This window comes from Anser cygnoides, chromosome 28 (genome assembly GCF_040182565.1).
Source record: "Anser cygnoides isolate HZ-2024a breed goose chromosome 28, Taihu_goose_T2T_genome, whole genome shotgun sequence".
Lineage (NCBI taxonomy): Eukaryota > Metazoa > Chordata > Aves > Anseriformes > Anatidae > Anser > Anser cygnoides.
Genome location: NC_089900.1, coordinates 3,469,448 through 3,483,740, shown reverse-complemented (window position 1 = coordinate 3,483,740; position 14,293 = coordinate 3,469,448). Strand labels below are relative to the sequence as shown.

At 53.6% G+C, this 14,293-nt stretch overlaps 3 protein-coding genes across 3 annotated transcripts; 1 reads left to right on the top strand and 2 right to left on the bottom strand.

The window, feature by feature from the left end:
• Positions 1 to 577: 577 nt before the first annotated feature.
• Positions 578 to 1,652, top strand: LOC136787172 (olfactory receptor 14A16-like). The gene has a single exon (XM_066984304.1). It carries the CDS (start codon positions 606 to 608, stop codon positions 1,650 to 1,652), a length of 1,047 nt encoding a protein of 348 aa, XP_066840405.1. The 5' UTR covers positions 578 to 605.
• A 2,954-nt stretch (positions 1,653 to 4,606) lies between these two features.
• LOC136787171 (olfactory receptor 14C36-like) lies at positions 4,607 to 5,542 on the bottom strand. The gene has a single exon (XM_066984303.1). The coding sequence runs from the start codon at positions 5,540 to 5,542 to the stop codon at positions 4,607 to 4,609; it is 936 nt and encodes a 311-aa protein (XP_066840404.1).
• A 6,902-nt stretch (positions 5,543 to 12,444) lies between these two features.
• Positions 12,445 to 13,537, bottom strand: LOC136787170 (olfactory receptor 14C36-like). The gene has a single exon (XM_066984302.1). The coding sequence runs from the start codon at positions 13,387 to 13,389 to the stop codon at positions 12,445 to 12,447; it is 945 nt and encodes a 314-aa protein (XP_066840403.1). The 5' UTR covers positions 13,390 to 13,537.
• Positions 13,538 to 14,293: the final 756 nt, after the last annotated feature.

The following is a 14,293-nucleotide window of genomic DNA, read 5'->3' as shown; positions in this document are numbered from 1 at the left end:
AAAAAGCTGAATCACTTTCCCGGGTGTTCCTGAATCCACAATAATTGAGCAGCTCAATGTGGGGAACTGGACTGAGCCCTAGAGGAGTCTGGCTGAGGCCAGGGTAGATGGACAGACTGGCTACCAACACTGCACTAAGGACATTCACTTTGCCCCTGGGACTCACAAAATTGCACCTGGAATATATTACAAACGCCACGGTATTCTACCTTCAAAAAAACTCTTCCGAGTGTCACACATGCAGTTGGAACAAATTAAACCACAAACGCTGTTTGGCAGTCAAGAGTGTTGAGAGTGGTAATGCTGGGAAGTCCACGTACATCGGAGGTAGATTTAATCAGAGGTCACTCCTGATTTCTTTATACCTAGAATTGTAGGGCAGGTGTGACGCCTCCAAAGTGCACAGCAGGGTCCCCTGCTCCCAGAGGCACTCTCCTCCAGCACCATCCAAAGCTCAAGCAACAGAGCAGCAGAAAGGTCTCAGAAAGGGGAAAGTCACTGTGGGGGGTTTCAGTGAGAGGTGGAGTAAGGTTTTCTCAGAGATGTCTCTGCTAATTATCACTGTCTTTTCTTCCTTGGATCGTCCCTTTGTCCAGGAGGATCAGATGTCCAACAGCAGCTCCATCACCAAGTTCCTCCTGCTGGCATTTGCAGACACGCGGGAGCTGCAGCTCCTGCACTTCGCGCTCTTCCTGGGCATCTACCTGGCTGCCCTCCTGGGCAACGGCCTCATCCTCACCGCCGTAGCCTGCGACCACCGCCTCCACACCCCCATGTACTTCTTCCTCCTCAACCTCGCCCTCCTCGACCTGGGCTGCATCTCCACCACTCTCCCCAAAGCCATGGCCAATTCCCTCTGGGACACCAGGGCCATCTCCTATGCAGGATGTGCTGCACAGGTCTTTGCATTTGTCTTCCTGATATCAGCAGAGTTTTTTCTTCTCACGGTCATGTCTTATGACCGCTACGTTGCCATCTGCAAGCCCCTGCACTATGGGAGCCTCCTGGGCAGCAGAGCTTGTGCCCAGATGGCAGCAGCTGCCTGGGGCAGTGGGGTTCTCTATGCTCTGCTGCACACGGCCAATACATTTTCCCTGCCCCTCTGCCAAGGCAATGCTATTGACCAGTTCTTCTGTGAAATCCCCCAGATCCTCAAGCTTTCTTGCACAGACTCCTACCTCAGGGAAGTTGGGCTTCTCATGTTCACTTCCTTTTTGGGTTTTGGATGCTTTGTTTTCATTGTGCTCTCCTACGTGCAGATCTTCATGGCAGTGCTGAGGATGCCCTCTGAGCAGGGCCGGCACAAAGCCTTTTCCACGTGCCTCCCTCACCTGGCCGTGGTCTCACTCTCTTTCAGCACTGTCATATTTGCCTACCTGAAGCCCCGTTCCATCTCCTCCCCAAACCTGAACCTGGCGGTGGCAGTTCTGTACTCCATGCTGCCTCCAGTAGCGAACCCCTTCATCTACAGTATGAGGAACCAGGATCTCAAGGATTCAATATGGAAAATGTTGATTGGGTTTTTATCTGTGGTGACAGACTGTCTACCTTTTTCTGCAGATGACTCCCACTGTATGTCACGACAGGCAGTCTTGCCTTTCTGCTTTGTGTTTGTTGGTTTGTTTGGTTGTTTTTCCCTTGTGTCCCTGTGATAATGTTCTCTATGCAGAAAAGCCCTTCACTAGCTGAGTATTCCGTTGTCTGTGTGACCTATGGTTTCAGTAAAAAAAGGCTCCAGGCTCTGTGTATTTAATCAAAATAAATGAAGCTGGAGCAATTTCTTTCTCTGAGACCTACGTTCAGTGGATTAAAAACAGGAATAATAAACTGTTTTCTCTCTGCAGCAGGTCAGGGCAGGCTGCCCTGGCCCTGGGGTGGCAGGAGCTGCCTGAGGGCCCCCAGGGATGGCACAAACGGGCTGAAGGCCTCTGAGGATGTGCTGCAGAGGAGATCAGGGGACACAGCAGGGGACGCTGACCTTTGTATGCTTGTGCCATGGTACCAAGGTGAACTGTTCCTGTTACAGTTAAAGAGGAAACAAAGATAACACAGGGCCACTGCCGAATTTATCAGGAAGGGCTGTATAGAGGTCAGAGTCTGTTATCTTGTCGTCTTTGGCCTGAGCCAAATGATCTGAGAGGTCTTTTCCAATCTACATGGCTCTATTGTTCCATGGTTCTATGAGTGTAAATAAGTCACAATCATTGGAAGGCAGCCACTGCAGTCTGGGAACTCAAGACTATGGCCTGGACAAGACCATAGGTTGTGTGAGGGATTCCTGTGGGCTGGCACCATGCATCCTGGCACACGTTCCAGTGGATTCCTGGAGTTAACTACACTTGAAACAGCCATTGAGACGCCGAGAAACTCGTGTTGGATCATGTGTGATAAACTCAGGCTGAAAGACTCAAGAGCAGGTGATTTTGAGTGGCCGTGGCAGAGCCCAGCAGCCTGTCCCAGTCTGGGAATATGTCCCCTTCCAACTAGGGAAATTAAAAGAGATTAATATGAAGAGACCTATTGGGTCAATCCTCACAGTAAGGGAAAGTAATGATTATTGTGCTGTAGGTGCAGCAGGCAATAGGCCTTGGATTTGGCCTCAGAAGACTCAAGCAGATCTAATCCTGTTCATCCCTGAGCTAAGACAAACACTGTGAGCAGAGCGAAGGACACCGAGTGGTGCCCTAGCATGAAGGAGGATGCAGAGCACAGCTGTAAGAGGCGTCTTTCTTGTGCCACGACCGACGCAGGTTCGTCTGTAGCGAAAGCCCCAGCCCAGGACCTATGGAGTGAAGGTCCCTGGGCACAACTGCAGAAAGACTTTGCAAGACCTCTGCCAGTGACAGCTTGAAACACCAAATGCATCTTGGCAGTAGTAGGTCCTTTTGGCTCAGGGGCAGATATCTTCCCTGGAAACACCACTACGGAGGCCACCACTGCAAAGCTGCTGCGTGACACCGACTGCGTGACACCCCGGGGTCCAGAGAGGGGAGAGGGGAAGGGGAGAGGCAGGCCGTGGGGAGGGGGCTGGAGTGAGGTCACTGCCACTGCAGCAGCCTGACTGGCCCTCAGAAGGGCTGGCCGGCAGGCACTATGACATCATCCCGCGCATCAGAGAGCCCCTGGGCAGAAATGACGTCACTGCAGAGGGGAGGGCGAGGGGCTGGCAGAGCCCCATCGAGGGGCTGGCTGTGGGTCCCCTCTGCTACAGCCACCTGACGGCGCGGGGCAGGCAGGAGGGCAGGCAGGGCTCGTGGCCGCCTTGCTCAGGACGAGCCCTGGGCGAGCTGGGTGAGAAATCTGTGCCTTAGCTCCAGCAAAAGCTCTTCTCTTTGCTCTTGACTTTTCTCGATAACACCACTTCCAGGTGAGCTCTGCCCTTGCTAAAACCATACCTCCACCTCCACCATAAATTTCTGTTTTGGAGCCTGTCCTTGCTGCCACACCCTGGCAGATCCTTTTTGCCCCTCTCAGCACCCTGTCCCTGCAGCGTCCCAGCCCCACTGCCCCACACATGCTCCCACAGCCGTGCTGCCAAGGCACCACACATGGCAGTGCACATTCAGGGCTGGGTCAAGATCCCCCTGTTACAATCCCAATGGCACCCTCAGGGTCCCTTCCTGCCATGGCCCTCCTGCCTTTGCAGCCTCTTCCAGCCCATGGCCCCTGCCCTGCCCCAGCCACATCCCATGGGGACCTCTGCAGACAGCCCTGCTCCAGGTCTGCAGGGCTCTGGGCCAGGACAGAGGCCAGCACAGCTGGCCATTCCCCCAACACAGACCCGGAGCATGGCTCTCCCACCTCCTTGCCCTATGCCCACCTCCCTGCCCTCATCCCAGTCCAGTGGCAGCAGCCCCATGACAGTGCCCACCACAGGCTGCTGCAGGGCTCTGGGCACTGCCACCACAGCCCCAGCCCCTCTGAAGGGCACAGCAGCTCCCGGAGACACAGAGGGCTCAGCCCCACAGATGGGGCAACCATGGCACAAGCGTACAGAGGTCAGTGTCCCCTGCCGTGTCCCCTGCTCTCTTCTGCAGCACATCCTCAGAGGCCTGCAGCCCCTGTGGGCCATCCCTGGGGGTCCTCAGGCAGCTCCTGCTGCCCCAGGGCCAGGGCAGCCTGCCCCGAGCTGCTGCAGCCAGAAAGGGGTTTGCTATTCCCATTACTTCCTGATCAGCTGAGAGTGGGTCTCAGAGAAAGAAGTTGTTGTAGCTTCATTTATTTTGTTTAAATACACAAAGAGTCTGGCTCCTCATTTCTGCAAAGCCTCAGGGTCACACAAGACATCCATCAGGCTGGATGCGGCTCTGGGCAGCGTGCTTTAGTGGTTGGCAACCCTGCCCAGAGCAGAGCGGTTGAAACTACGTGATCTTGAAGGTCCTTTTCAACCCTGGCCATTCTATGATTCTATGATATGTTGGTACTTGAGTACAACAGGATGAAGAACAGCATTGCTTTGTGGAAAACATTATCACACGGGGAAAAAGAAAACCAAACAAATCCCTCCAGAAGTTAAGACAGGATTGCCATGTCATTACATAAACTGTAATTCGTCTGAAGAAGAAAAGAAGCACTTCATAGCTGTGGAAAGGCACAGTCAGTTTCCTCAACACATCCTTACAAACATCCATGACATCACTTTCCTAATGGCATTCTTGAGCTCCTGGTTCCTCATGCTGTAGATGAGGGGGTTCACTGCTGGGGGCATCACCGAGTACAGGAAAGCCATCACAAGGTCCAGGGATGGAGAGGAAATGGAGGGGGGCTTCAGGTAGGCACACATGCCAGTGCTGAGAAACAGAAAGACCACGGCCAGGTGAGGGAGGCACGTGGAGAAGGCTTTGTACCACCCCTGCTCAGAGGGCATCCTCAGCACAGCCTTGAAGATCTGCACATAGGAGAAAAGAATGAAAACAAAACACCCCCAAAACAGAAAACCACTGAATGTGAGAAGCTCAATTTCCCTGAGGTAGGAGTCTGAGCAGGAGAGCTTGAGGATCTGGGGGATTTCACAGAAGAACTGGTCCACAGCATTGCCTTGGCAGAGGGGCAGGGAAAATGTATTGGCAGTGTGCAGCAGAGCATAGAGAACCCCACTGCCCCAGGCAGCTGCTGCCATCTGGGCACAAGCTCTGATGCCCAGAAGGGTCCCGTAGTACAGGGGCTTGCAGATGGCAACGTAGCGGTCGTAGGACATGACAGTGAGAAGAAAATACTCTGCTGATATCAAGAAGAGAAAAATAAAGACCTGTGCAACACATCCTGCATAGGAGATGGCCCTGGTGTCCCAGAGGGAATTGGCCATGGCTTTGGGGAGAGTGGTGGAGATGCAGCCCAGGTCGAGGAGGGCGAGGTTGAGGAGGAAGAAGTACATGGGGGTGTGGAGGCGGTGGTCGCAGGCTACGGCGGTGAGGATGAGGCTGTTGCCCAGGAGGGCAGCCAGGTAGATGGCCAGGAAGAGCGCGAAGTGCAGGAGCTGCAGCTCCCGCGTGTCTGCGAATGTCAACAGGAGGAACTCTGTGATGGAGCTGCTGTTGGACATCTGGTGCTGCCTCTAGGTATGGGGATCTGCACAGGAAGGGAAAGACAATGATATGTTAGGACAGGCTTTTCTGAGTGAAACCTATGCCATTCCCCCAGCCATACGGCCATGCTTTTTCTTTCTCTACTGGAATCTTTCATTCAGCTCCATGACATGAGCTTCATTTTTTAAGGTTCAGTGTGCAATGAGGAGCAAGGGCCTCTGCTCCTGGGCTCTCAAGGGAATCAGTCCTGACCCAGCGCAGTGAGTGTACAGGACCATGGCAGCAGGACAAGGTTTTATTTTCAGATTTTGTCAAATGAAATCATTTCTTACCCAGAAGGGCATGTCTGCATCTGCATTCCCAGAGCTACAGAATGTAGTTGGCAGAAAAGTGCTTTAGGGCCATTTTTATTCTGCACACCCTCATCCCCTTCATCATGCCCCAACAGTGTCCTCTGAAGTCAGAAATCCTGAGATTTTCTGCTTAACTCAGAGTGAATGGCTGTGAGACCTGAGAGGCAAAGGGATTCACTGTGGCTTGGTGCAGAGTGAAGGGAACTGGCTGGGGCTGGGCTTGTTCCCAGCTGCCCGGCACTTGCAGGTTTTGGGCACCAAGGGCAATAACATTCATATTACACTTGAAAAGAAGCCAGATTCTGCTGAGAGCAGAGGAGGCCACTGCCAATCCCTCAGTGCCCAGCCCTTTTGAAGGTACCTGAGCAAGGTTTCAGCACCACACCTCTAGCCAAGGACACCTAACATTCATTTCTCCAACGCAACAGCATGTCCTTGCGTGTAGCATCTCCTCCACTACACAAGGCTTCTAGATCATGCAGGCAGACGATGGGAAAGATTTGCATCCTGCAGGGCAGCTCACAGCTCTAAAGGCTGTGAGGGCAGAGGCTTTTCTTAGCCGGACAGGAGGCAAGGGGGCTTGCACAGAGGAAGCGGTCTGCACTGAATGAAAAAATATGGAGTTTTGTGATGAACTCTCCCTCCGACAAGATTTCTGATTTACCTTCCACTCATTCCTCGGTCATATCCCTGAAGCTTTTATTTCCAGGAGCTCTTTCCCTGTCTCACGTCTTCTTCCTGTTTCTGCTCACAACCGCAGTGTGAGAAAGAGTCTTGTGTTTTTGCAGTGGAATGTGTTTTTGCAGTGGAAAATTCCACTAACCTTGCATATTCAAAAGTGATTGTGCAGGCATGACAGTGACATGGAAGTGGGGAGTATGATACACAGGTAAAGGAAAGGTCCCACTCTCCCAAAACTAGGATAGCTAAGAAAAACAGGATGAGCAGTGCAGAATCAGTAAAAACAAAAAATCACGCGCCCTCTGGTCATGAGAGAAGAAGGAAATAAAAAAGGAAAAGGAGAATTAACAGCTGGTCAAATCAAATCGTACATATATGGTATAGTAATAAGCATCGAATAGTTTGTGAACTTGTACTCAGCCAGTGAGGAAACGGGAGGAAACAAGTGTTGGGTAATAGGAAATACGGGGTTATGATATACTTTTGCTGGGCACTCCTGCCTGCAGGACACTTGCCATTGCAATCACGAATAAAATAGCTTCACAGAAAATCCTGTCCGAGAAAATTATTGGGTTTTTTCTCACACCACCCCAAACTCTATGCAGTAATCTTTGCCCTTCAGAAACCTACCTGTATACAGGACACCGGCTAGCTGGATGTGTGTCGTTGTAGGTGGAAAAGGACCTGTCAGAAAGCCCTGCTGGGTTCAGCAAAGTTGATGCTGTAGCTTTCGATAGGAAGAGGAGAGGCTGAAGGCAGTTTTGGGGCTGCTCACAAACCCACTGATCATCAAAGTTAACAGCTCAGGAGTCTCAGCAAAGTGCTCACACTGGACAGCTCCTTTTCCATGTCTCCTTAATTCCCCTCCCTGTCCAGTAGAGTAGGTAACTAAAAAGAGGGCAGAAAATCCCTTCTTTGATCATTCTTGTGAAAAAAAAAAATTGCCTGGGAAATGATACTGGGTGCTTTGGAGCTGTGAGCAGGCTGTCTCATGCAGCAGCCTCCCGCCAGCAGCAGGACCCTGCCCTGCCGGGGGGGCTCCTTCCACCCGCAGCTTCTCCCTGCAGCGCCCTGGGCAGCTCCCCGGGCAGGCTGAGTGCTGAGCCTGGCAGGCGGCAGAGGCCCTGCCCCGGCACACAGCCCCTGGGGCACAGCAGGGACCCTGCTCTGCACCACAGCCCTGGGCACCCCTGCCTGCACCCGCGGCTTCTCCTTCCTCCAGGAGCTGCGGCTGCATTGCCCTCCAGCCAGAGACTTACCGGGGTCAGGGCTGGCAAGTGTTCTCCCCCAGCGAGCTCTGTGCATCCTGCCACTTCTGCCTGCCTTTACCCACTCTGTCTCTGCAGGCAGTGCCCCCAGCCCTGCTGCGCTGGGCACAGGAGCTGCTCCTGGGCAGAGCTGGCTCTCTGCAGCGCTGCCCGCTTGCCAGGAGCTCCCCTTGGGCCCAGGAGCCTGGCCCAGCTCAGCAGCACAGGCCCAGCCCAAGGCCTCCCTTGCTCTGCCCCCCACCAGGCTCCCTGCACATGGCCCTGGGGCTCCTGGGCTCACAGCTCCCGGATGGCAGCAGGGTCCCTCCTGGGGAACACACTTGGAAGCAGACAAAGCAAACACTGGCTGGCCCTCTCTAAGCACTGCGCTGTCTGATTCCTGCAGCAGAAATTGCCCTGCCAGGGTGCGCAGGGGTGCGGGACGTGCCAAAGTTCCTCTCTGTTGTTCAACTTACTCATCAGTGAAGTCAATGATGTAACAGAGTGCACCCTCACAAACTTTGCTGATGACACAGAGCTGGGAGGAGTGGCTGATACCCCAGAGGGACCTGGACATGCTGGAGAGATAGGCTGAGAGGAACCCCGTGAAGTTCAACAAGGGCAAGTGCAGGGTCCTGTCTCCTTCCTAGGGCAGAATAACCCCCAGCACCAGTACAGGCTGGGAATGGCAGGCTGGAAAGCAGCTCTGCAAAGAAGGACCTGGGAGTCCTGGTGGACAGCAGGCTGAGCATGAGTCAGCAGTGTGCCCTTGTAGCCAAGAAGGCCGACGGTATCCTGGGGTGCATTAGGAACAGTGTCACCAGCAGGCCAAGGGAGGGGATCATCCCCTTCTACTCAGACTGTACAGGTGCTTGGTGTTATTCCTCCCTAGGAAGGAGACACCACAAAGAAAAGGTGGTATGCATGAGAAGCCTGACAGGGTTAGAAAAGCAGCGTTTAGTTGCAGAATAAGCACTAGGGCTGGATTCCCCTGAAAAGCTACCAGTTCCTTGACAGAGCGGCACACTGCCACAGTCATGGTAACAGCCTGGCAGCTTTGTGCCTGGGTATCACTGTGAGATCAGCCAAATGGGATGAAGGCTTTGTTCCTCATCCCTTCTGTTGAGAGAGGGGTTTTGCCTCTCGGCAGGAGCTATCGCTGCCACATGTCACCCAGGCAATGTCTGTGAGTGGCATCTGCCCCTGGGGCCCAGAGATGTGCAAAGCCTTGGTTCTCTTGCTTTCCAATATCCACTGGCATTCCATCCAAGCTAAGCAACCCAAGGCCTTCTCCAGAGCTGATCATCACAGAAAGGCACTTCTGGGACTCCTTGCAACAGCCTGCAGTAATGCTGCCGTTGCTTATGTCAATTGTGGGTGCCTGGAGTGTTTTGGACTCTTCTAGAGGTGAGTTTGAAGTATGGGAATGCTTTATACAAACACAAAAAAGCTTTGACATGTTGGCTTGTGCTCAGTGACTTCTGACCTAGAGCACTGCAGGTTATTGAATCAAAGACTGGAGTGCGCGGAGCGCATCCAGTGTCCTAGAGCCACTCACACACTGGCCGATACTGACTTGGTTACTGAAAATACAGTCAGGTTGGGGTCTTCAGCTTCCAAGATGTCTGCCGGAAAGACAGTACAGCAGAGAGGAAATAGTCTAGGAGGTGTCTGCAGTGCTTGGAAGATGAGCAGGGGAGGTCCCAGTCAATTGTCGGTTAGCAAATGTGACGTCCATCTACAAGAAAGGCCCAAAGGAGGACCCAGTGAACTACAAGCCTGTCAGTCTGACTTTGGTGCCGGGGAAGGTTATGGTGCAGATTATCTTGTGTGCCATCCTACTGCATATACAGGACAACATACAGGTGATCAGGCCCAGTCAGCATGGATTTATGGAAGGCAGGTCCTGCTTGACGAACCTGTTCTCCTATGAAAAGGTGATGTACTTAGTGGATGAGGGAGAGGCTGTGGATGTTGTCTGCCTAAGGTTTAGTAAAGGTTTTGACTCTGTTTCCCAGAGTTAAATCCAACTGGCGGCCAGTCACAAGTGGTGTCCCCTACGGCTCAGCGACAGGACAAGAAGAAATGGCCTCGCATTGCACCAGGGGAGGTTTAGGTTGGATATTGGGAAAAATGTCTTCCCTGAAAGGGTTGTGATACATCGGAACAGGCTGCCCGGCGATGTGGTGGAGTGGTCTTCCCTGGAGGTATTCACAAGACATACAGATGTGGTGCTTAGGGACATGGTTTAGTGGTAGACGTGGCAGTGTTAGGTTAACGGTTGAACTTGATGATCTGAGAGGTCTTTTCCAATCTACATGATTCTATGGTTCCATGGTTCTAGGAGTCTAACATAGGTCATAATCATTGGAAGGCAGCCACTGCAGTCTGGGAACTCGAGACTGTGGCCTGGACAAGACCATAGGTTGTGTGAGGGATTCCTGTGGGCTGGCACCATGCATCCTGGCACACGTTCCAGTGGATTCCCGGAGTTAACTACACTTGAAATGGCCATTGAGACCCCCAAGAAAATCGTTTTGGTCCATGTGCGATAAACTCAGGCTGAAAGACTCAAGAGCAGGTGATTTTGAGTGGCTGTGGCAGAGCCCAGCAGCTTGCCCCAGTCTGGGAATATGTCCCCTTCCATCTAGTGAATTTAAAAGGGATTAATATGAACAGACCCATCAGGTCAATCTGCATAATACGGAGAAGTAATGGTTCTTGTGCTGTAGGTGCAGCAGGCAGGAGGCCTTGGGTAGGGCCTCAGAAGAGTCAAGCAGATCTAATCTGGTTCATCCCTGAGCTAAGACAAACACTGTGAGCAGAGCGAAGGACACCGAGTGGTGCCCTAGCATGAAGGAGGATGCAGAGCACAGCTGTAAGAGGCGTCTTTCTTCTGCCACGACCGACGCAGGTTCGTCTGAAGCGAAAGCCCCAGCCCAGGACCCATGGAGTGAAGGTCCCTGGGCACAACTGCAGAAAGACTTTGCAAGACCTCTGCCAGTGACAGCTTGAAACACCAAATGCATCTTGGCAGTAGTAGGTCCTTTTGGCACAGGGGCAGATGTCCTCCCTGGCAACACCAACACCGAGGCCACCACTGCAAAGCTGCTGCGTGACACCGACTGCGTGACACCCCGGGGTCCAGAGAGGGGAGAGGGGAAGGGGAGAGGCAGGCTGTGGGGAGGGGGCTGGAGTGAGGTCACTGCCACTGCAGCAGCCTGACTGGCCCTCAGAAGGGCTGGCCGGCAGGCACTGTGACATCATCCCGCGCATCAGAGAGCCCCTGGGCAGAAATGACATCACTGCAGAGGGGAGGGCGAGGGGCTGGCAGAGCCCCATCGAGGGGCTGGCTGTGGGTCCCCTCTGCTACAGCCACCTGACGGCGCGGGGCAGGCAGGAGGGCAGGCAGGGCTCGTGGCCGCCTTGCTCAGGACGAGCCCTGGGCGAGCTGGGTGGGAAATCTGTGCCTTAGCTCCAGCAAAAGCTCTTCTCTTTGCTCTTGACTTTTCTCAATAACACCACTTCCAGGTGAGCTCTGCCCTTGCTAAAACCGTACCTCCACCTCCACCATAAATTTCTGTTTCAGAGCCTGTCCTTGCTGCCACACCCTGGCAGACCCTTTGTGGCCCCTGTCTGCATCCTGTCCCTGCAGCGCCCCAGCCCCACTGCCCCACACATGCTCCCACAGCCGTGCTGCCAAGGCACCACACATGGCAGTGCACATTCAGGGCTGGGTCAAGATCCCCCTGTTACAATCCCAATGAGACCCTCAGGGTCCCTTCCCGCCATGGCCCTCCTGCCTTTGCAGCCTCCTCCAGCCCATGGCCCCTGCCCTGACCCAGCCACGTCCCATGGAGGGCTCTCCAGACAATCCTGCTCCAGGTCTGCAGGGCTCTGGGCCAGGACAGAGGCCAACAGGGCTAGCCGTTCCCTCGACACAGGCCCCGAGCCTGGCTCTCCCAAATCCTTGCCCTCCGCCCACCTCCCTGCCCTCATCCCAGTCCAGTGGCAGCAGCCCCAGGGCAGTGCCCACCACAGGCTGCTTCAGGGCCCTGGGCACTGCCACCACAGCCCCAGCCCCTCTGAAGGGCACAGCAGCTCCTAGGGCACAGAGGGCTCAGCTCCACAGATGGGAACATCCATGGAACAAGCGTACAGAGGTCAGTGTACCATGCTGTGTCCCCTGCACTCCTCTGCAGCACATCCTCAGAGGCCCGCAGACCCTCTGTGACATCCCTGGGGGTCCTCAGGCAGTTCCTGCTGCCCCAGGGCCAGGGCAGCCTGCCCCGAGCTGCTGCAGCCAGAAAGGGGTTTGCTATTCCCATTATGTCCTGCTCTGCTGAGAGGGGGGTCCAGACAAAGAATTTGCTGTAGGTTCATTTATTTTGTTTAAATACACAGAGAGGCTGGCTCCTTGTTTATGCAGAGCCTCAGGGTCACAAAAGATATGTTGTTATTTAAGTACAAGGTCATGAAGAATGGCATTTCTCTGTGGAAAACATTATCACAAGGGGAAAATGAAAAAGAAAACCAAATTCATCTACAAGTACAACCAGGCTTAGCCTGTCATGACATAAACCACAATTCAAGTGTAGAAGAAGACAAGAAGCAGTCTATAGCTGCTGAAAGGTCCAATCAATTTCCTGAGCAAATCCTGATAAACATCCATGACATCACTTTTCTAATGGCATTCTTGAGCTCCTGGTTTCTCATGCTATAGATGAGGGGGTTCACTGCTGGGGGCATCACTGCATATAGAACAGCCATTATCATGTCCAGGGATGGAGAGGAGATAGTGGGAGGCTTCAGGTAGGCAGATACACCAGTGCTAACCAGCAGGGAGACCATGACCAGGTGAGGGAGGCACGTGGAGAAGGCTTTGTGCCGGCCCTGCTCAGAGGGCATCCTCAGCACAGCCCTGAAGATCTGCACATAGGACAGCACGATGAATACAAAACACCCCAAAACCAGGAAACCACTGAATGTGAGAAGCCCAACTTCCCTGAGGTAGGAGTCTGAGCAGGAGAGCTTGAGGATCTGGGAGATTTCACAGAAGAACTGGTCCACAGCATTGCCTTGGCAGAGGGGCAGGGAAAATGTATTGGCAGTGTGCAGCAGAGCATAGAGAACCCCACTGCCCCAGGCAGCTGCTGCCATCTGGGCACAAGCTCTGCTGCCCAGGAGGCTCCCGTAGTGCAGGGGCTTGCAGATGGCAACGTAGCGGTCGTAGGCCATGACGGTGAGAAGAAACAAATCTGCTGACATCAGAGAGGGAAAGAAAAAGACCTGTGCAACACATCCCGCATAGGAAATGGCCCTGGTGTCCCAGAGGGAATTGGCCATGGCTTTGGGGAGAGTGGTGGAGATGCAGCCCAGGTCAAGGAGGGCGAGGTTGAGGAGGAAGAAGTACATGGGGGTGTGGAGGCGGTGGTCGCAGGCTACGGCGGTGAGGATGAGGCCGTTGCCCAGGAGGGCAGCCAGGTAGATGCCCAGGAAGAGCGCGAAGTGCAGGAGCTGCAGCTCCCGCGTGTCTGCAAATGCCAGCAGGAGGAACTCGGTGATGGAGCTGCTGTTGGACATCTGATCCTCCTGGACAAAGGGGACTACCCAAGAAAGAAAAGACAGTGATAATTAGGAGAGACGTCTCTGAGAAAAACCTACTCCACTTCTCACTGGAACCCCCCACAGTGACTTTCCCCTTTCCAAGACCTTTCTGCTGCTCTGTTGCTTGAGCTTTGGGTGGTGCTGGAGGAAGGTGCTGCTGGGAGCAGGGGACCCTGCTGTGCACTTTGGAGGAGTCACGCCTGTCCTACAGGTCTAAGCATAAAGAAATCAGGAGTGATCTCTGATTAAATCTACCTCTGACGTACGTGGACTTCCCAGCATTACCACTCTCAACACTATAGACTGCCAAATGGCATTTGTGGTTTAATTTGTTCCAACTGCATGTGTGACACTCGGAAGAGTTTTTTTTTGATGGTAGAAAACCCTGGCATTTTTCGTACATTCCAGGTGAGATTTTGTGAATGTCCTTAGCGTAGTGAGGATAGCCAGTCTGCCCATCTACCCTGGTCTCAGCCAGACTCCTCTAGGGCTCAGTCCAGTTGCCCACATCGAGCTGCTCAATGACTGTGGTCTCAGGAATATCCGGGAAAATGATTCAGTGTTTTCCTTCCCCATAGACTGCATTGTCCCAAGCCTCAGAGTTTAGAAGGGGGTTTGGGCACCTTTCCCCTAAGGACGGGTTTGCGTGGTGGGACCCAGAGGGTCAGAGCCTGAGCTGCAGCTGAAAGCCAGATCTGCAGGGAGCCCCAAAACAAGAACAGCAACAGTAGGTACAGGAACAGAGGGAAATATCACAGGGCTTCTGCCAGGCGAGGCAAGGCCAGGGAGGGACCAAACGGAACTCGGGAGAGTGCGCTCTATAGCAGGTCCTCCTGATGAGAGGTTATGAGTCATGTCCTGAATCCTGTGGGCTTGACGG